At 35.1% G+C, this 22,176-nt stretch overlaps 1 protein-coding gene across 7 annotated transcripts in view; it reads left to right on the plus strand.

The window, feature by feature from the left end:
- Positions 1-22,176, plus strand: part of NEK1 (NIMA related kinase 1) — a 215,972-nt gene that overhangs the window by 32,247 nt on the left and 161,549 nt on the right. For all 7 annotated transcript variants that reach the window (XM_042983644.1, XM_042983645.1, XM_042983649.1 and 4 more), the window contains exons 6-12: positions 3,199-3,282; positions 6,440-6,507; positions 6,624-6,710; positions 10,263-10,317; positions 12,868-13,068; positions 19,358-19,418; positions 21,253-21,404. In XM_042983644.1, the coding sequence (XP_042839578.1) occupies positions 3,199-3,282; positions 6,440-6,507; positions 6,624-6,710; positions 10,263-10,317; positions 12,868-13,068; positions 19,358-19,418; positions 21,253-21,404 (708 nt within the window). The remainder of the gene's footprint in view (positions 1-3,198; positions 3,283-6,439; positions 6,508-6,623; positions 6,711-10,262; positions 10,318-12,867; positions 13,069-19,357; positions 19,419-21,252; positions 21,405-22,176) is intronic.

Here is a 22,176-nt window from a genome sequence, read left to right on the forward strand (position 1 = left end):
AAGTGTATTAAATAGGGCACAGAACTTGGAGTAAGAAAACTGGGTTTCAGTCATTGTTCTACTTATCAGCTTGGTAATTGTTATGTTAACAAATGACTTAACTATTTTGAGTTTATTTCCTCATTCATTAATAGGGATGTTCATTCCACATAGCCAACTTCACTGTTGTGGTGAAGTCAAATAGTAATGTATGTTAATATATAGAGTGCTATTTTTTTTTATTAGAATTGTACCTAATACATTCCATTGCTTGTGCTCATTTTTATTCATTTGTCTTTACTGAACTTTAAAATGCTTGCTATTATGTTTTGTAACATTCTATAAAATACATTGATAGTCTGTGGATTTGGTTCTGGACTTGGATAAATGTTCTTAGTACATAATGATGTATGTGTGTGTACTATATATTATGCATCTTGTCATCCTAGAAATTATTATGGAGGTCTACTCTATGTATTTTTGTCCATCTCTGAAGTTATTCCATAATAAACAATAAGAATTTTGCAAGTCTTTTTTTTTAATTAATAGCATTTTTCTATCCTTCAGAATGATGTTTTGTTAGCACAAATAAGAACATTATATATTTTAGCCTGTTTGAAATGGGAATTAGTTAAACAGAAACATCTTATTCCTACTACATCCTGCCATGCTCTGGGCCTTGAAGCATAAAAACATAGGGGCCAGAGTCCATGTTTTGTTTTAGACTGCAGGGTGGCTTGAGTCTGAGATGGTTTTGTTCTTTTCTAGATTGGAAGTAGGAAAAGAAAGGCCTGTGTAACAAAATGATTTAGACTGGAAGTCTGGTTAATTAATTATAGTAACCAATACTAGAGTAAAATTTTCTATAGGGATATTTAATAAGGGCTTGATGAATATTTTCCTTAAGTGTAAATCTGGATAGCAAAGTCATTGGCAAATGTCTAGAACTTTCCCATTTTCTGAAATATTTGTTTAATAATAATTTCCTGTACAAATTTAACCCAGGAAAGGCTGAGCTTCTTTTTGATTTGGCAAGTCTTACCATGCTGCTCTTACAACAATGTTGAGCTAATTAATATATTGATAGTGTATTTACTAATAGTAGTGTATGCACCTGAAAAATAATATATGGTTACCTATTTAATCAAAGGACAAAATATTTTAAAGTAAATATAGATGGGGAGGATTATGGGAAGATGGTGGAGTCGGAAGCAGGAAGAATCTCTCTCCCCATCTACACAACAATTACAGTGGCAGAATCTATCCTGTGAAACTATTTTGGATCTCTGGAGTCTATTGTAGGCATGCAACTTATAGGTGAAAGCTTAAATAATAAATGTGTTTATTTTCAGTCAATTTTAGGTCTTAGCTAGGTAACGGTGGCTGCCACCCATTTTGCACCTCCCAGCACTCAGGCATTCAGCCCTGCATACTTCCCAGAAGCAGTGTAAATGCACGTTGTGGGAACCAGGGTGAGCAAAAAGGTCCATGTCCTCCAAATGTCAGGGATCTGTGTTCTGATTATTTATTATTATCATTATTATTTTATTTTAATGAGAGAGAGAGAGAGAGAGAGAGAGAGAGAGTGCACAAGCGGGGAAAGAGGCGGAGGGAGAGAGAGAAAGAATCTTAAGCAGGTTCCATACTCAGTGCATAGCCTGACGTGGGGTTCAGTCCCATGACCCTGGATCATGACCAGAGCCTAAATCAAAAGTTGGACACTCAGCTGACTGAGCTACCCAGGCACCCCTGTTCTCTGATTGTTAATTGCAATTTCTGATCTTGGAGGTGCAGACAAGGAGGTGGACAGCCATTATTGTACCTCCCCCCTGATTGAAAGCCCCACTCTTTCATGCTGAGGTGACTTCCATAGTATTTAAAGGGCCAGTGTCCCCACCCCCTTTTTCCCATCTTCATTTCTCTTTTTTTCCCTTTAAGGAAACATGGAAGTACTTAATTCTTTTCAATGGCTGTGTATCTAGTACAGTGATATCACAATATATTTAAATGTGTATTTAGGTGTTTATATTTTTTTGCTTTGATGAACGTTGCTGGCATAAACATCCTTTTACACATCCTTTTGTATTTGTGATACTGTATCTGTAGGACAAATTTGAAATTCCAATTGTTCTTTCAAATGGTATGTGAATTTAAAATTTTTACATACTTTTCCAAATGACTGTAATTAACTTTCTCACAAACAAGGTATGCAAAGACTTATTTCCTCACATTCTGGCCAAACTTGTGTGTTATTTTATTTTTCTCAAGTTACAAAAGTGCCTTGTTTTATTTAGTGTTATTATTAAAAAAAATTTTTATTAGTATTTTGTGTGTACATTTATTGGCTTATTTTTTCTCCATCATTTGCTTTTCTAGTCTTTTCTCCACTTCTTATTTTGACTGCCAGTATTTTTCTTAGTGATTTGGATGAACTTTTGCATATTACAGAATTAGCAATCTATCAATTATGTTGCAAGTATTTTCTTAAATAATTATTATACTCGATTATATATTTTGCCCTGCAGATGTTTTAAATTTTATATAGTGAACATGGTCAGTCTTTATTCTTGTAACTTATGGGTTTTAAGTCAGTTTTGAAAGTCCTTCAATCAAAGATTATAGAAAATCAACCTCTATTTTCTTTTACCATCTTATAGTTTAATTTTTGCCTGTTTAAAAAGCCATCTACTTGGAATTCTTTTGGTGTTAGGAACGAGATAGAAAATAAGCCCTTGTACTTTTAAGTAGCCAACTTCAGAGAGTATGTTTATAGATGGTGAATGTGGAAAGAGATAAAACTCAGCTATGTCTTCCAAATTTCAGCCTGATATTTTTCCCCTCGTGATTTTTATTTATGGAGAAAAAAGATGTATTTAAATATAAAGTCATTTACCCTCATAGTATTTTCATTTTTCACTCTTTTCAGGAAGTTTCTATATTCTGATTTATAAGAGATGCTTTAGTAGCAGTCTCTTACATTTTAAAGTCAGTGTGGACCCTTGCACATAATATATCAGCTTGAATATCTACTTAATGTTAGTGACATTAATTACAGTAAAGTTAAAAATTGTAGACTAAATTTCTTTTTTTAAGGGCTTAGTTCCCTTCAACCCCAGATATTCCTGAATGTTTTTTTTTTTTTTTTTTTTTTTGGTTAAGAAAAGAATACTGTGAGATGTAAATTTTAAAAGAAATGACAAATCTGATTTTCCCTCTTAGATTTTGGATTGGTTTGTGCAGATCTGTTTGGCCTTGAAACATGTACATGATCGAAAAATTCTTCATCGAGACATAAAGTCACAGGTATGATTATTCTGTCACTAATAACTTCTAAATGGATATGGAGCCAGTGTTGTCTTAGGCTAAAATTTTTGAACCTGATCCAGTCTGCATTGGATTATCAGTTCTCTCTTCACTGTTCTCCCTTCACTATAATACTAGATATCCTTCTTATATGCCTTGTATGTTAATAGCTCCTGCCTCCTTCCTATATCCTCCTTCTGGGTTTACTCTCATAATGATGGGAAAAAACCCAAAAAATAAATACGTGGAAGGTATATTTTGGGGGGATATTTTATGTCTGAAGATGACTTTTTTCCATTCTCTTACTTTAATGATAATTTGGATATGAACTTCTAGGCTGGAAATTTGTTTTCCTAAAGAATTTTGAAGATATTGCTCATTTGTCTCTTGGCCTCTAGTGTTGCTATTTAGGAATTTAGTCAGTGGTTTCTTATCCGGTTTGTTCTCTTTGGATGACTATACGATATTCTGTATGTCTCCATTGTTCTGAAATTTCATAGGGTTGTGCATTGGTGAAGTTCAGTTATTATTATGTTGTGTACTTTTTTAAAAAAACATTTTTTTTAACGTTTTATTTATTTTTTGAGACAGGGAGAGACAGAGCATGAACAGGGGAGGGTCAGAGAGAGGGAGACACAGAATCTGAAACAGGCTCCAGGCTCTGAGCTGTCAGCACAGAGCCCGACGCGGGGCTCGAATTCATGGACCGCGAGATCATGACCTGAGCCGAAGTTGGCCGCTCAACCGACTGAGCCACCCAGGCGCCCCTATGTTGTGTACTTTTGATCTGAGAATGTATATTCACCTAGAAATGTTCTGGAAAATGTTTAGCAGTATTTTTTCAGATATTATTTCTCTATCATTACCTTCATGGTCTTCTGAATTATGTTTCTAGACCTGTGTTGTAGCTTCTTAATCTAACTCTTCCAAGTACCTTATTTGTTCTTTCACATTTTATTTCTTTGTCTCTCAGTTGCCTTCTAGGTGAATTTCTCAGCCTACTTTCAAGTTACCCAAATCCTTTTTTAAACCTTTTGTCTAAACTGATACATATCTATTTACTTGTTTTTTATAATGACTAGTTTTTTCTCCAAGATTTCTAAATGGTTTTTCATATACCTCTGTTCTTAATCTGATTGGTTTTTATTTCATAATGTCTTGTTCTTTTTAAACGGATTTCTTTCATTTATCTCTTTGCAATTTCCTTTCTTTTTGTTTTTTAAAGATTTTATTTTTAAGTAATCTCTACACCCAACATGGGGCTCAAACTTACAACCCTGAGATCAAGAGTCACGTGCCCTAATGACTGAGCCATCCAGGCACCCCTCTCTTAGCTAAACATACTTATTTTAAAGTTTTTGTCTCTGTTTTATAGAATTAATTCTGTCTGGAGTGAATTCTTGTTCTGATTATTTTATTGGCTTTTTTTTTTGGAAACTCTTTGTGGGAGATGTTTTGTCCCCATAGCTCACTCATCTGTGCGTAGAGTTTCTTTCATGGATGCCCCACTGGGCTTTCTCAGTCCTCAAACTAGGTAGATCAGAGGGTATTTGTCTCCTGGTGTCAAGGCCATGTGTTTGTCTTACTTTCTTACACCTGTAACCTCTCGTATAGCCTGATTGCCTCCGGATGTGTAGTAGGAAGAGAAGGATCTGTGATGGGAGCTTCATACCTCATCCTTCCTGTCCCCCAACTCTGCCACCTAATCCCAATTTCACCCCATTTTGCTCCATCCCCATCATCCCTGCTTTGTGTCATCTTTGCCTGTGAACATGTGTCTGAATCAAGTCTCCTGAATGATGTGGGGTTTAATTTATGTGCCACAAACTCCTGCCTTTACTGTTTGATAGAGCATTGGGGTTATATATTTATGAATGCAAATTAATTGGGTAAATTATTGGAAAATTTTAAGATTCTTTTGTTATATTTAGGCTAATTGGAATTTTTAAGCATTTTTTTTTTAATGGGGGAGTCTGAGTTCATTTATTTGAAGTTATATTGAGATATATTTCAAATACCTTAATATTCACCCACTGGAAATGTATTGTTCAGTGATTTTTAGTATATTCACAGAGTTTTGAAACCATTACCATTCTCTAATTCTAGAACATTTTTTTATAACTCCAAAAAGAAACCCTGTACCATTAGCAATCACTTTCCATTCCCTCTCTACTTAGACTCTGGAAACCACTAATTTACTTTCTTTCTCAATGGAATTGCCTGTTTCTGGACATTTTATGTAAATGGAATCATAATATGTGACTTTGTGTATTTTAAGTGGGTTGTCTTTTGTTGCTAATGAATTGTAAGAGTTCTTTATTCTGGATACATGATTTGCAAATATTTTCTCCAGTTCTGTGGGTTGTCTGTTCACTTTTGATATAGTGTTCTTTGAACAAAAGTTTTTAATTTTGGTGAAGTCCACTTTATATTCTCTTCTTTGCTTGTGCTTTTGGTGTTATATTTAAGAAACCATTGCCCAACCCAATAACACAAAGATGTACTCCCATATATTCCTCTAGCAGTCGTATAGTTTCAGTTCTTATATTTAGGAATCCATTTTGAGTTAATTTTTGTGTATGGTATAAGGACCTACATTCATTCTTTTGTATGTGGATATCCAGTTATTCCAGCTTTTAAAAAATGTTTGTTTATGGGGCGCCTGATTGGTGGCTCAGTTGGTTGTGTCCGACTTTGGCTCAGATCATGATCTCACTGTTCATGAGTTCGAGCCCTGCGTCGGGCTTTGTGCTGACAGCTCAGAGCCTGGAGCCTGTTTCGGATTCTGTGTGCATCTCTCTCTCTGCCCCCCCACCCCCACGCTCTGTCTCTCTCTCCTTCAAAAGTAAACATTAAAAAAATTTTTAAAAATGTTTATTTTTGTGAGAGAGAGAGAGAGCGAGCATGTGCGCGCAGGGGAGGGGCAGAGAGAGGGAGATAGAGGATCTGAGTGGGCTTCCATGCTGACAGCAGAGAGCCCATTGTGGGGCTCAGACTCACAAACCATGAGATCATGACGTGAGCTGAATTTGGATGCTTAACCGACTGAGCCACCCAGGCACCTCCCAGCTTTTTTTAAACTAGATTTGTTGTTGTGAAAAGAGTTGTCAGGACTGGACTGTAACAATATTTCTGGCTTTTTATATCTCTTAAACAGAACATATTTTTAACCAAAGATGGGACAATACAACTTGGAGATTTTGGAATCGCTAGAGTACTTAATAGGTAACTTACTAATTTTAAACTTTGTTTTGATAAAATGTCCATGGTGGTGTATATGTTTTAATTTATAATATATTTTAGTATCTTAAGCTTCTCCAATAATTCTTTTTTTGTCCTAGTACTGTGGAACTGGCTCGAACTTGCATAGGGACCCCATACTACTTGTCACCTGAAATCTGTGAAAACAAACCTTACAATAATAAAAGGTATTTAAAATGATATTCATTACATGACATATTCCCTTTAAATCTTTCTCTTGTGCTGTATTTACTGACCTCAGGATATTATTGCAAAATCATTAATGCTCATAAAAATATATATGTAAATATATATATATATACATACACACACATACGTACACCCATTTTTTTACTATACAATGAGGGGGGATTGCAAATAAGTTATTTCACTTTCTTTCTAAAGGAACTATAGAAAGTATCACCTTATTGTTTAAGTTATAATTGGAAATAGAGTATTTACTTTGGTCTTTGTCATAGCACTTCCTATTGAAATATCTAATAGTTAATATTTATTGAACAAATTATATGCCCAGCACTGGTTTGAATGCTTTCTATGTATTGACTCCTTTACTCTTCACAATAATCTAATGAGTTGTAAGCATTAATTATTCCTCCTTTTCCTTGTAAGGAAGCCAAATGCAGGGAGAGAGGGAAAGCAACTTGCAAGTCCCAGGCATCTGGCTCCCAAGCCCAAATCCCTAATCATTGAGTTGTACTGTGGCTAACAGATTGTAGAACATGTGACTGGGATGAAGAATGCTGCTGCTGAATTCTATTTACCATTTATTTTCTTTCTAACTGAAATATACTAGCCAAGAAATATTGGTCTTAAATTTGAAAGCAGGGGTACTTGGGTGGCTCAGTCACTTAAGTGACTGACTTTGGCTCAGGACATGATTTCGTGGTTCATGAGTTTGAGCCTGGCTTCGGGCTCTGCGCTGACAGAAATAGCATTAAAATCTAAAATTACTTGAGCTTAGGGCACGGCTCAGTTGGTTAAGCATCCAACTTCTGATTTTGGCTCAGGTCACGATGTCACAGTTCGTGAGTTCAGGTCCTGCTTTGAGCTCCATGCTTGTTTGTGTGCATGCGTGCTCTTTCTCTCTCAAAATAATAAGTAAATAAACTAAAAAAAACTTTGAAAGCACTCACAGAAGTTAAAAGGAAGAAAGCGATAGCTCCTTTTTTTGAGTGGGAAGGAAGCTATGTTTGAAACCTGAGCGCTTGAGACTGAGAACATTAATGTATTTTTTAAATGAATTTAAATTACAATAATCAGTCTAGTTCATGGAAAGTATTATTTAGTGTATATTCTTAATGATACTAGCATTTCTTTGAGCTAAAGTAATTTTTTAAAGTTTATGTATTTATTTTGAGAGAGAGAGAGTGAGGGAGGAGCAGAGAGTAGGGGAGAGAGAGAATCCCAAGCAGGCTCCTCTGCTCTCAACATGGAGCCCAAAGCAGGGCTTGAACTCATGAACCGTGACATCATGACCTGAGCGAAAATCAGAAGCTGGATACTTAACCAGCTGACCCACGCATGTGCCCTGAACTGAAGTGATTTTAGACTTTAATGCTATTTCTGTATCTTATGAATAAGTCAACTGTGAAAAATATCAGTCTTTATCTTTTTTTTTTAATTTTTTTTTTTTTAACGTTTATTTATTTTTGAGACAGAGAGAGACAGAGCATGAACGGGGGAGGGTCACAGAGAGAAGGAGACACAGAATCCGAAACAGGCTCCAGGCTCTGAGCTGTCAGCACAGAGCCCGACGTGGGGCTCGAACCCACGGACCGTGAGATCATGACCTGAGCCGAAGTCGGATGCTCAACCGACTGAGCCACCCAGGCGCCCCTCAGTCTTTATCTTTAAATTAGGAATGTATTTAATCCTTTGGTGAATTAAAAAAAAAATTTTTTTTAAGCACTTTATTTATTTTTGAGAGACAGAGTGTGAGCATGGGAATGGGAGAGAGAGAGACAGAGACACAGAATCTGAAGCAGGCTCCAGGCTCTGAGCACAGAGCACTGTCAGCACAGAGCCCGACACTGGGCTTGAACCCACCAACCATGAGATCATGACCCGAGCTGAAGTCAGAGGCTTAACCGACTGAGCCACCCGGGCGCCCTGAGAATTTTTTATTTTATTTATTTTTGAGACAGAGAGAGGCAGAGCATGAGCAGGGGAGGGGCAGAGGGAGAGGGAGACACAGAATCCAAAGCAGACTTCAGGCTCTGAGCTGTCAGCACAGAGCATGCCGCGGGGCTTGAACTCACAGAGTGTGAGATCATGACCTGAGCTGAAGTCGGATGCTTAACCGACTGAGCCACCCAGGTGCCTGAGAATTTTTTATTGTAATGTTTATTTTTATTTTTGAGAGAGAGAGAGTGACAGAGTGTGAGCAGGGGAGGGGCAAGAGGGAGAATCTGAAGCAGGCTTTGGACTCCCAGCTGCAGCACAGAGCCCGACACAGGCTCCAACTCAGGGAACCGTGAGATCATGACTTGAGCTGAAGTTGGACACTTAACCGACTAAGCCACCCAGGCACCCGAGTATTTTCTATAAAACTAATTTTGTGGGGAAAATAGTTTAAAAATGTCATGGATGAGCATTGTCAGTATACTTTAAAATTCATATTTTTCTAAATATGTTTTAAAGTATTTTTTAAAATAGGATCATTAGTGTAATGGTTTTGATTATACATGTTACATGTACTAACATGTACAAGTTACTAAATGGCTTAATTACTATTCACATTTTTTTGCTAGTTGATCTTGAAACTAAATAAATTTTGGGGGTTATAGATTTATATTTGTAGCTTTTTGTGAGTTTAGTTAAAGGTAACTTTGGGATTTCAGTATTGGATTTTCTTTTTTTCCAATAAGTTCAGCTTTCAGGAGTAGTGGTTTTTGTTTTTATTGACTACTAAGGACAACTGTTGCTCTGAACTATGAGATTTTTATTTTTTCTTTTTAAAAATGGAAGATAGCATTTAATTATAAAAATATGTGTAAAAGAGAGGAAGAAACTATAAAGGAGACATTATAACTAAGTCCTTAAGTTAAGATTAAATAAATATATTTACCTTATATAATATTTCAGTTGGCTGTCCTATGTTTCAGATAAATTTGAGTAAATTAATATTTTCTTGTTTATCATGAAAACAGTATTTTGCTTTTATAATATATAGATTTTTAATTGTATTACTTTTAAAAGATGTTTATTTTGAGAGAGAGCACACACGTGCATCTGGAGGTAGGGCAGGAGAGAGGGAGAAAGAGAATCCCGAGTAGGTCCTGTATTGTCAGCGTTATCCTGATGTGGGGTGGGGCCCGATCCCATGAACCTCGAAATCATGACTTGGGATGAAATCAAGAGTTGGATGCCCAACTGAGCCTCCCAGGTGCCCCTTATATTTTTTTTAAATCATGGTATTTCATAAATAATTGAATAAAATAACTAGAATATTCATGAAATTTACTGATTTTGTTCTTTTAAATATTACATTTCTTTAATAAAACTTTAAAATAATTGCTTGGGCAACTGCTTCTTCTAATCTGGGATAGCTACTTTTATCATTTGGATATGGTTGAAATTTTGAGTTTTAAAGGATATATTTTTATGGAACATATATTTTTGGAAAGCATTTTCATTTTGCTTTCGTTTCCTTTAAATAAAAAAAAAATTTAAGTAAACTCTGATACTTAGAGAAAATTTCTCATTTTTCCCTTTTCTAGTGACATTTGGGCTCTGGGGTGTGTCCTGTATGAAATGTGCACACTTAAACATGCAGTAAGTAGAACTTTCTGAAATATTTTAAAAATTATGTCCTGATGTACCTATAATATTTCTATGTTTTAAAAATCATATGCCATCTTTCAGGGGGCCCACTTGTACTGGAAATTCTTCTCTGTCAGTTTTTAAGTTTCTCATCTTTCAAGTGTAAATTTAAATAGATTTTCCTTTAATATATACATATATTACATATGTATGTTATATATTTATTATTATAATAAGTATATCATACTTTTTTACAGGAAATTATTCCTAATGAGAAAAACAAATTTGCTGTCTTTTTAATGTTACATTCATATATGAATTTGGTATTTTAGCTTATTTATTTCATCTTGGTGATTTCTCTCAAAACACCCGAATTATTTGAGTTTGGAATTGAAATTGAAGAACAATTTTTTACCATATTCATTGAGGGATTTTATCAATTCAAATGCTCTTTAATTAAAATTTTTATTTTTTAGACTTTGTTGAGATGGCACATAATACTCCCAAAAGGGGGAGTTTTTGTCTTAAATAAGTTGAATTTTAGCCACTTTCCATTTGAAAATTTTGCTCTTTAAAAATGCTCCCCCCATTAAACAGTAATGTATTTTCATTACAGAAAACTTAAGAAAATAGATAAAAATAGAAAGAAGTGAATGAATATCAAAAGTAGTTCCTGTAATTGGTAATAAGTACTTGTAATATTTTGTTGTTTCCTTTCAGGCTTTCTTCTACATTAATTTTTAAAAGGATTTTTTTCTCTCTGTCTAAAGTGTGATTATATTGTATAAGCAGTTTTATAGCCTTGTTTGTATTTCCTGATATTATTTGGGGGATTTTTTGTTGTTGTTGTGTTTTTTAATGATTGCACACTCTTCTGTATTGTCTTAGCTGTTATTTTTCTTTCTCAAGGTAAAAAAGCATAGGCTGCCAAAGTGATGTGGAATGGTAGTTATCAGATCTGTATTTCAAAGAATTGGTCAGTTTTTCTGACATAACAGTCATTTTAGGTCTAACTCAGTGCATTTTCTTTCATTTTTCATCTACATTTTTCTGTCACCGTTGCTTCTGTATTTTGGAGCTATTTACACTTAAGTAGACACATGAAGTTAAGTAATTCACTCACCTTTATGAAAAAAGCTTGTCAGTTAAGAGATAAATGAAAATTGATTGTAGGGAAGGAATAATTTATCATTCTGCATTTAGAATTCCTTCTTAGGTACATAGATATTTCTAAATTTCTATTTGAATTGTACTCAAATTTTAATAACCTGAATATCATATTGTAATTGTCTAGGAGAATTCAACATTTAACAGAACGTTTTTATACTTGGTATAATTATCAATACCTAATTTATAGCAAGTTTTGTTTTGTTAATGTGTATGTTAAGAACATGTTACAGTGTGTAACTATTCTATACTATTTTAGCAGAGATATCAAAAGCTTAATTTTACTTTGAAAATGAAAATTAAATCTTTAGATTTTAAACTGCCCCCCTTTTTTTTTTTTAATTTCAGTTAGGGTTTATAGTGTGTTTACTCTTTTTTTTAAATTTTTTGTTTTTAATGTTTATTATTGAGAGATAGAGCATGGGAGGGACAGAGACAGGAGAAGACACAGAATCCGACACAGGCTCCAGGCTCTGAGCTGTCAGCACAAGAGGCTGACGTGGGGCTCGAACTCACAAACTGTGAGATCATGACCTGAGCTGAAGTCAGATGCTTAACTGACTGAGCCACCCAGGCAACCCTGTTTACTCTTTTTTTTCAGTTTAGTTATTTATTTAGAGAGAGACAGAGACAGTGCAGATGGGGAAGGGCAGAGAGATGGAGAGAGACAGTCCCAAGCATGCTGCCAGTGCAGAACCTGATGTGGGGCCTGAACCCACGAAACTACCAGATCATGACCTGACCCAAAACCAAGAGTCAGATGCTTAACTGACTGACCCACCCAGGGGCCCCTATTGTGTTTACTCTTAAGATATATACTATTCCCATTGATATGGCTTATATTCCTCTTTGGAATATTTGCCACATTGCTCCTTACATGGCTTTTGGAAGTATCACACAGTTCATAATAATGAGCAGTGTTTAAAAGGAAAGTAATTAGTATTTTTATTTATTATATTTTTCTCAGATACTTGTCGTTTTGTAGTTAATTTCCTTTCCCAGTTACTGCAACAAGGCACAGATAGGCAGGTCTTAAATGAAGACTACAAGGTTTGTTTGTTTTTGTCTTTATTATTATTCTTATGTTTTTATAAAATCTTTAATACCTTTATTCCATCTTTCAGTGTGTTGAATAAGTAAAAATTAATCTTTTAACAAGTTATGATGTTTTATGAGGACTATTAGTCTCTTTTAAGTATGTTTATAAATAACCAAGTAAACTTTGTTCTGAATAACATATGCTAATATATATATGTATACATATATGTATTCTGATTAAAATATTTTTAAGAGGATTATAGTTCTGTTCTTTAGGAAAAGAACTATTTCTCATTGTTTATTCCTATTTTCAATTTAGTATGTTTCATACATGTTTATTTATTTTCTGGATTTTAGTTTGAAGCTGGCAGTATGAAAAACCTGGTACTGAAGATAATATCTGGATCTTTTCCACCTGTGTCTTTACATTATTCTTACGATCTCCGCAATTTACTCTCTCAGTTATTTAAAAGAAATCCTAGGGATAGACCATCAGTCAACTCCATATTGGAGAAAGGTTTTATAGCCAAACGCATTGAAAAGTTTCTCTCACCTCAGGTATGTGTTTTTTGTTTTTGTTTTTACTTTAAAATAGTAAGATTATGGTGCTTAATTAGGACATGGCCTATGTTTTGTGGAGAGCACAGCACAATTCTGGAAGATCGAAGTAGCTTTTTCAAATTATACTGGAGTCACCTTTCTTTCCATTTTCATACAGTTCTTCCCCTTTGTATTTGTTTTCTAGTTGTGAATCTGTGGTAGAGAAAACATTCCTCCTGTGTTCCTCTTACCAGTTAATTTTTACACTTCCAGTCACCAAATGTGTGGTTGTTTCTCCCACACCAAGCAATTCTGCAACATAGCTGGGTGTCCTGCAATTTAGTTCAGTCTGGTACTGTCTACCTGGAGATGTATATCATCATATCCCACAGATTAAGGGCTCAGTTCTCTAAGACTGCCCCACTTCTGAAGCCAATGGCAAGTTCACGTTGTCACCTGTGCTTTTGACTGACCAGCTATAAATCAGAGGTTCCCACAACCCCCTCCTCTGGTTTGGTTACTAGAGTGGTTCACAGAATTCAGAGAAATATTTACTTAAGTTTACCAGTTTATTGTAAAGGAATACTAACTATAAAGGATACAGATGAACAGCCAGGTGAAGGGATACATAGGGAAAGGTCTGAAAGTGTCCTGAGTGCAGGAGCTTCTGTTCAGTGAAACAGATGTGTCACCCTGCTGGCATGGTCACCAACACAGAAGCTATCTGAATCCTGTCGTTCACATTTTTTATGGAGGCTTTATTATGTAGACATGAGTGATTAAATCATTGCCCCTTAGTGTTTGATTCAACCTCTAGTCCCTTTCCTCCCCCGGAGAGGAGTAGAAATGAGAGTTCCAACACTCTAATCACGAGGCAGATTTCCCTGGCAATCAGCTTCCATTCTTAGGGGCTTTCTAGATGTCACCTCATTAACATAAATTCTGAAGTGTACTTGAAAGGGGCTTGTTAAGGGATATAGGAGTACTGATGCATAGGGGCACTTGTACCCCAATGTTTATAGCAGCACTCTCAACAATAGCCAAATTATGGAAAGAGCCTAAATGTCCATCAACTGATGAATGGATAAAGAAATTGTGGTTTATATACACAATGGAGTACTATGTGGCAATGAGAAAGAATGAAATATGGCCCTTTGTAGCAACGTGGACGGAACTGGAGAGTGTTATGCTAAGTGAAATAAGCCATACAGAGAAAGACAGATACCATATGGTTTCACTCTTATGTGGATCCTGAGAAACTTAACAGGAACCCATGGGGGAGGGGAAGGAAAAAAAAAGAAAAAAGAGAGGTTAGAGTGGGACAGAGCCAAAGCATAAGAGATTCTTAAAAAATGAGAACACACTGAGGGTTGATGGGGGGTGGGAGGGAGGGAAGGGTGGTGATGGGTTTTGAGGAGGGCATCTTTTGGGATGAGCACTGGGTATTGTATGGAAACCAATTTGACAATAAATTTCATACATTTAAAAAAAAAAAAGGGGGCTTGTTAGTGGGAATGCAAGCTGGTGCAGCCACTCTGGAAAACAGTATGGAGGTTCCTCAAAAAATAGACTAAAAATAGACTAAAATAGACTAAAAATAGAACTACCCTTTCTCCTCATTGAAAACTTAGGATATTTTCTTGAAGTAATATGATCAGTGACATTTATATTTGTAAACCAGAAGCCTATGCTTCAGCAAAAAAAAAAAAAAAAAAAAAGGAAACTGTATTATATTAAACTCATGAGCCATTCAATGTTTAAGTTCTGTGAACATTCCATGTACTTTCACATTCATGATGTTCTACAATGCTGTTTGCCCTGTAGGATCCTACATGCCTTGTTAACATAAAATCCCCAGTGTGGCATAAAATAAATGTCTCTTGTGTTTGTGGCACAGTGTGATGAGGGGGAAAAAAAAAAAAAGAAGTACCCTATGACCTAGCAATTGCACTACTAGGCATTTATCCAAGGTGTGCTGTTTCAAAGGGACACATGCACCCCCATGTTTATAGCAGCACTATCAACAATAGCCAAAGTATGGACAGAGCCCAAATGTCCATCGATGGATGAATGGATAAAGAAGATGTGGTATATATATACAATGGAGTATTACTCGGCAATCAAAAAGAATGAAATCTTGCCATTTACAACTACGTGGATGGAACTGGAGGGTATTATGCTAAGTGAAATTAGAGAAAGACAAAAATCATATGACTTCACTCGTATGAGGACTTTAAGAGACAAAATAGGTGAACATAAGGGAAGGGAAACAAAAATAATATAAAAACAGGGAGGGAGACAAAACAGAAGAGACTCATAAATATGGAGACCAAACTGAGGGCTACTGGAGAGATTGTGGGAAGGGGGATGGGCTAAATGGGTAAGGGGCACTAAGGAATCTACTCCTGAAATGATTGTTGCATTATATGCTAACTAATTTGGATTTAGTAAATTTAAAAAAAATTTTAAAAAATGCAGTACAATATTAAAAATAAGAGAAAGGGGCTTGTTAGGCATAACAAAAGACACCTTTATCCTTTTTGGATTTTGATACCTTTATTCTTAACCACTTAGGTACTTTAAGAGTTTTAGGAGCTGTGTGCCAGGAACCGGACACCGAATATTTATTTCTTAATATAAATCACCATATCACAAAACCATCCCTCTGTCTCAGGTTTCTGTTATTGTATTTTCCAATTATTTTATCATGGTACAATGTGCATAACATAAAATGCATCATTGAGTGCCCTGTTTAGTGGTATTAAATAGACTTTCACTTTGATTTAGTGCCACCATTCATCTTCACAGCTCTTCACCTTGTAGAACAAACTCATTGCCCAATAATTCCTGTTCCCCTCTTCCACAACTCCTGGCAGCTGCCTGTCTACTCTCTGTCTTCTTGGGTTTCTAGCTGTAAACTTATTATTAAAAAAAAATTTAAATCCAGTATAGTTACACACACAGTGTTGTTATTAATTTTATGTGTATGATACAGCGATTCAATGATTCTGTACAATAGTGCTCATCAAGATGGGTGTACTCTTAATCACTTCACCTATTTCACCCACCCCCACCTACCTCCCTTGTGGTAACCGTCTCTAACTGTAAAATTATTAAACCTTTCTGTGCCTTACTTTACTGACCTGTAAACAATGGGATTATAAACATATCTGCATCATGAGGTGGTTATTTTAAAAAATTTTAATTTTTTTAAAGAATTAAAAAAATGATTATGTAAACTGCTTACTGTCTAGCATGTAGTAAGTGCTCAATATATTCAATATAAAACATCAATATATTGTTTTATTATACTAATATAAATATATTAGTATCAAATTATATGATTATATTCTATTTAATAATTCTTGGAAACCGTTCTGTGGGCATTTGTATGTATAATAGATTGTGGACTCATGATTTTTTTCTCTATTACTCACATATAGATGCGTAATAAATACTTTCTGAGTTGAACTAACATTTTAATTTGATGGGATTTGTTAAATATTTATATCAAATCAATTAGCACAGGTTATTGATATAATTTCCTGAAACTGCAATTATTTTATATTAAGTATTCGTATGGCCTATGTTATAAATGACCGCTGTTAAACTCTTTTTTTTTTTTAATGCTTATTTATTTGTTTGGGGGGGTGCATAACTGGGGGAGTGGCAGAGAGAATCCCAAGCAGGCTCCACACTTTCAGTGCAGAACCAGATGGTGGGGCTTGATATCATGAACTGTGAGATGACCTGAGCTGAATTGAGTGAGATGCTTAACTGACTGAGCCACCCAGGTGCCTGTTAAAATCTTCTGTAAATCACATATCTAGCAAAGTCATAGTTTTATTACATTTTTCTTAATTAAAAAAAATTTTTAAGTTTATTTTAGAGAGAGAGTATGTGTGTGCCTGAGAAAGGGAGGAGAAGAGAGAGAGGGAGACAGAGAATCTGAAGCAGGCCCTGCATTGTTAGCGCAAGGCCTGATGTGGGGCTTGAACCCATAAGCTGTGAGATCATGACCTGAGCAGAAGTCAGATGCTCAACCAACTGAACCACCCAGGCACCCCTTATTGCCTTTTTTTTAAATAAGTTTATTTATTTATTTTGAGACAGAGCAAGAGAGGGGCAGAGAAAGAGGGAGAGAGAGAATCCCAAGCAGCCTCCACACTGTGAACACGAGGCTGATGGTGGGGCTCAAACTCACAAACCATGAGATTATGACCCCAGCCAAAACCAAGAGTCGGATGCTTAACCGACTGAGCCACCCAGGCACCCCTAGTTTTATTACTTTTATGTACTCATGAGATAACTATCCATATTCTCTGGCTTAATAGAGCATCTGTGTGAACAAATAATTTTCAGAAAACAGGTGTGGATTTAACTATTCCTACAAGGAGAATACATTACTAATCAAGAAAGCCAGTTAAAATGTGTAGATTGAAGGTTACTTATATAGGATATAGCAAGAATCTCTGAAATGTAGGTGTCTTATAATACTCCTTTGTTATAAATAACATTTCAAGGATGATTTATGATGCAATATACTATTGCTTTTTGCAACTACTTCATTGAATCTTGCTGCAGTTTCCCCCCACCCCCACCCCACCCTATCCCAAAACCAGTGGTTAGGACATACAGTGTCAAGCACTAGAATTCAACTAGCCAGCAATGAAAGAAAATATTCAAGCCTAGTATGTCAAGATTTATAATATGGAAAGAAAAAAAAAAGCAGATTATGATTATTAACAAGTAGAATATTGGATAGTATGTGTTTAGTATATGTATAGCTTCTTGTTGCTATTTAGATATCACTTAGATTTCATTTTTCATGAAAGCTCTTCTTTGATTCCTAAGGTCTCTTTTCTGCTATATATCACTAGTTCAGTATTCTAGTGAGAAAGTTTATGATACATGTTTTATGGCTTAAACTTTGAAACAATTTATGAGCTTTTTTTATATGAACTACAATAATATTCTGTAGGGTTTTTTTTTTTTTAATCTCTTCTTACTTCTCTATCTACCATCAGCCAAGGTTTAATAGGACTTAATTCTCAATCTTGCACACACTGGAAGAAGCTTGACAAATCATGGTTAAACTCTACTTCATTAGGAGTATAGGTGCTGTCCAACAGTGCTTTCTGTGATGGAGTATTTTATATATACATTGTCCATTATTGTAGCCACCAGCCATATGTGGTTATTAAAGAGTTAAGATGTGCCTAGTGTGACCAATGGGTTGAATTTTAAGATGTATTTATTTAAATTGTTAATCTAAATAACTACATATGGGTGGCAACTATGTTGGATAGCACAGCATAGAGATTTCAGAATCTTCTCAGATTATGTATGCCACATCTCTTAGTTCATATTGCATTCACACAAAAAAGTAAAACCCACATTCAAGCAGTGAAAGAAACTTGCCCAGTTTGGGGCAAGTTGGAGTTCGTAAGTCACCCATTTTTTTTCTATGAAAAAGGAAGGGAAAAAATGCAAATGTTCAGAAGAGAATATATATTTACACAGTTGCTCTGAATTGCCTATGAACCAGACCTTCACTTAATTTAATTTATCTTTTGGTGAAGTGGTTCTCAAGGTTCAGCATACATAAAAAATCATTTGGAAGACATTGGTAGGTCCCATTGCTACAATTTCTATTTTAGTGATTCTGAGGTGGGAGAGCCTGAGGATTTCCACTATTGACTACGTCCCCAGTGGTGCCATTTCTGCCGGTATGAGATTGAAAACTGCTATATGGGAATCCTTAATGGGACAGATGACCATCTCAGTCATGTTTTTTTTGCCTGTTGGAGCTTCTGTTCCACTGCTACTGTGGGACTGTTTTCTCCAGGAGGCCTCATTTCTCTTAAAGAGAAAATTATTCACTTGCTCTCCCCTACCCCACCCAGTAAGAAACAAAACAGATTGAAAATTGAGTTAAATCTTTGTTGACATCATCGTTTTCCACTTAAAGAGGGAAAAAAATTTAGTGAGAGAAAATGACTTCAGGAAATGTGATTTTTGGTTCTCAAAATATGCTCATGAATGCTAGGGAATAAGTATTAGAGTATTTTAGTAATAGTAAAAAGAGATATATGTTGAATTATGTAAGAATTTTATAAGAGTGGAAGGGAATTAGCATGAGATGAATTTGGTGAATGGGTTACTTAGGTTTAGTAAGTATAGTTTATCTGATAGCATATTTGTGACTGAAAAAGGGAGAAAATGTAATCTGATTAATGGATAGGTTTCTTGTTTTGGCAACTTAACATCTTTTCTAACTTTTTCTTTGTCCTCTTTCAATCTTAAGCTTATAGCAGAAGAATTTTGTCTAAAAACATTTTCCAAGTTTGGAGTGCACCCTATACCAGGTAAGTGAAATTAATGTGAGTCCAAACAGGTATGTTTGCAGTAATTAATACACTAATGCTAATTAGTAATTCTCTCTAATTGTATTAGAGATATACGTAGGTATAATAAGTTGGGATAATTGTAGATAACTTTAATTCAGGGGAAATGCATCTTTAAATTATTTTTGAGAGATGACAATATATAACACTTCCTGATGAATTAATAACAAAATTTCCATTTCTTGTCTGCCTTATTTAATGAAATCTATCTTGAAATTGTCCTTCTTAGCTGCTGTTCTAAGATTGTTGTAGAAGGTTGTAAAAATGTCTTAGGTGTACACTTAGACTCATCTTCTCAGGGTGCAGAGACTGTCAGTCCCTGGGAAATCAATTCACTCTAAACGAAATTCACAAGAGACAGACAAACAGCAGAATCAGCATGTCTCTCCTGGAGGTCACGCCTCATGAGAAGTCACATCTTGATCAAAAAGCCTCATTGTCACAAAGACCAAAATATTCCATGTCAGCACATTCTTTCCATGTAGATAAGCCTACATAGGAATTAGAAAGTTAATTTGTTGTAAGAGCAGTTGGATGAATGAAATGTTTAATATCATGAGGCTCAAACAGGAGTTGTATTGCTGATGGGCCTGTAGATACTTTGTGGGCTCCAACTCCCCATATTAAGCTTTATCCTGCTGGTAGCCTTGTCACTGAGCCTGAAAAGTACCACCAAATCAGTGATGTAATTCTCCCTCTTTTCTGGGTGTGAATGGGAACTATTCAATATTTTTCTCTTGGGAATCTTCATTTTTACACTTTTGTGACTTTATCTCCTTTTCCAGTATGTATGCCAGTATGTGTACTGGTATACATAGTATTTCTTTGGTTATGTTAATACATTTAGCCAAGTTACAGTGTTGTGATGTTGTATATATGTGTTCTGATTTGATCTTACCGTTGAACTCTCAGAGGGAAATTGTTTCTTTCACTTTTCTTAGTTCCTAATGTTTCTGAGAGACATAAATAGTAGACTTTCCTCTAAATTTCTTCAATTTAAACATTTTTCTTGAATTTATTATTGTTCTAAGATTGACTTCACCTTGTCTAGGTTTCGGTAGTAATTGAATTCATTATTGCTGTAGTACTTACCCTTTTTATATATCTCTTCTGATTATTTCTTTAAAAGCAGTCCATAAACCTTATTCTTGATACAGATTCCCCTCCAGAAAGTTTCACCATTTTATATTCCCACCATTAGTGTATAAAGGTACCCATTCCACTAGACCCTGAGCTATAATAATTGTTTTAAAGTCTTTGTTCTTCTGTAGGTCTGTATTGTTCAGATTATATAGATGAAGAAAGTGTTAATGTTGCTCAAAATGATGGTGTTAGTGTTTAATAGTTACTCTTAAAGTTTATGTGCTAATTTTGAAAGTAATTTCTAAAACAGTAAGTGTTCTTTTAAAAACATTTTTAACAGCTTTGTTAATTATTCTGTACCTTTCAATTACCTATTTACAGTATATAATTCAGTGTTTTTTAGTATATTCACAGATTTATACAGTCATCACTCACAGTCAATTTTAGGGATATGCTTTTTTTTTAATATGAAATTTTTAATATCTTAGAGATGTGTGGCCTTTTGATTTTTTTTTCCAAAAAGTGGCTTTAGAATCAAATAGTTTATAATGAAGGCATTGACATGTGCTAAGGCGTGAATAAGATGTTTAACGAAAAGTCTCAAATGTTGTCAATGATGGTAAAAATGAAAAAGTGCTATCTTGAAGAATTTTGAAAGTAAAGATTTGATATAAAGAACTCTAGAAAAAACTCTTTGTATCTTTCCATGTAGCTAAAAGACCAGCTTCAGGACAAAGCTTGGCTTCTGTTGTGTCTGCTCAGAAAATTACAAAGCCTGCCGCTAAATACGGAGTACCTTTAACATATAAGAAATTTGGAGATAAAAAATTACATGAAAAGAAACCACTTCAAAAACATAAACAGGTATGATCATATTACAAACTGTGTTAGTAACAAATTAAATTTGATCTTTTTTTTTATTGCAGCTCAATTCAGTTATCTTGATACTTATAGGATTGTTTTCATTAAGTTACTAAAGAACATTGCTATTCCCTGCTTCATCAGTCTTCTAAAACTAGGAAGACTTACCAAAATCACAAGGAAACATGAAGTAGATATATTAAGTAGTTGGTGCAATAAAGAGAAAGTGATGTTATCTGTGAAATCACTTTTGAACAACCTGAGCAGAGCATTTGTTTTTGTGCCTAAAACAAGTACATGTAATACACTTGTTGAAAATGTGGGAAAAATTTGTATTTGAGAATTCACAATCAGATAAATAAATCAAAATCATAGAGCTGGAAGGAATGTTACTGTATAGTCTGCTTTGTAGTATTTAATTATAAATATACATTTTTTTCTGGGGGAGAGAGCAAGAGAGAGCATATGCTGCCCCCTCCCCCCCCCCCCCCCCCCGCCACGTGCATGGGAGAGAGGCAGAGGGAAAGGGAAAGAGAATCTTAAGCAGGCTCGATTTCATGACTGTAAGATCATGACCTGAACCAAAATCAAGAGTTGGCACTTAACCAACTGAGCCACCAGGCACCCCTACTTGGTAATATTTCATCTGAAAAAATTAAGGCGTATAGCATTTAGGTGACATGCCTAAGAACACAGTGTTAGTTGCAGGAATTTGTCATTTTTCTTCATGTCAATAGCTGCATGCTTTGGCATATGAAACCTGTTTTGTTTTGGA

The sequence above is a fragment of the Panthera tigris genome, chromosome B1 (genome assembly GCF_018350195.1).
Source record: "Panthera tigris isolate Pti1 chromosome B1, P.tigris_Pti1_mat1.1, whole genome shotgun sequence".
Taxonomy (NCBI): domain Eukaryota; kingdom Metazoa; phylum Chordata; class Mammalia; order Carnivora; family Felidae; genus Panthera; species Panthera tigris.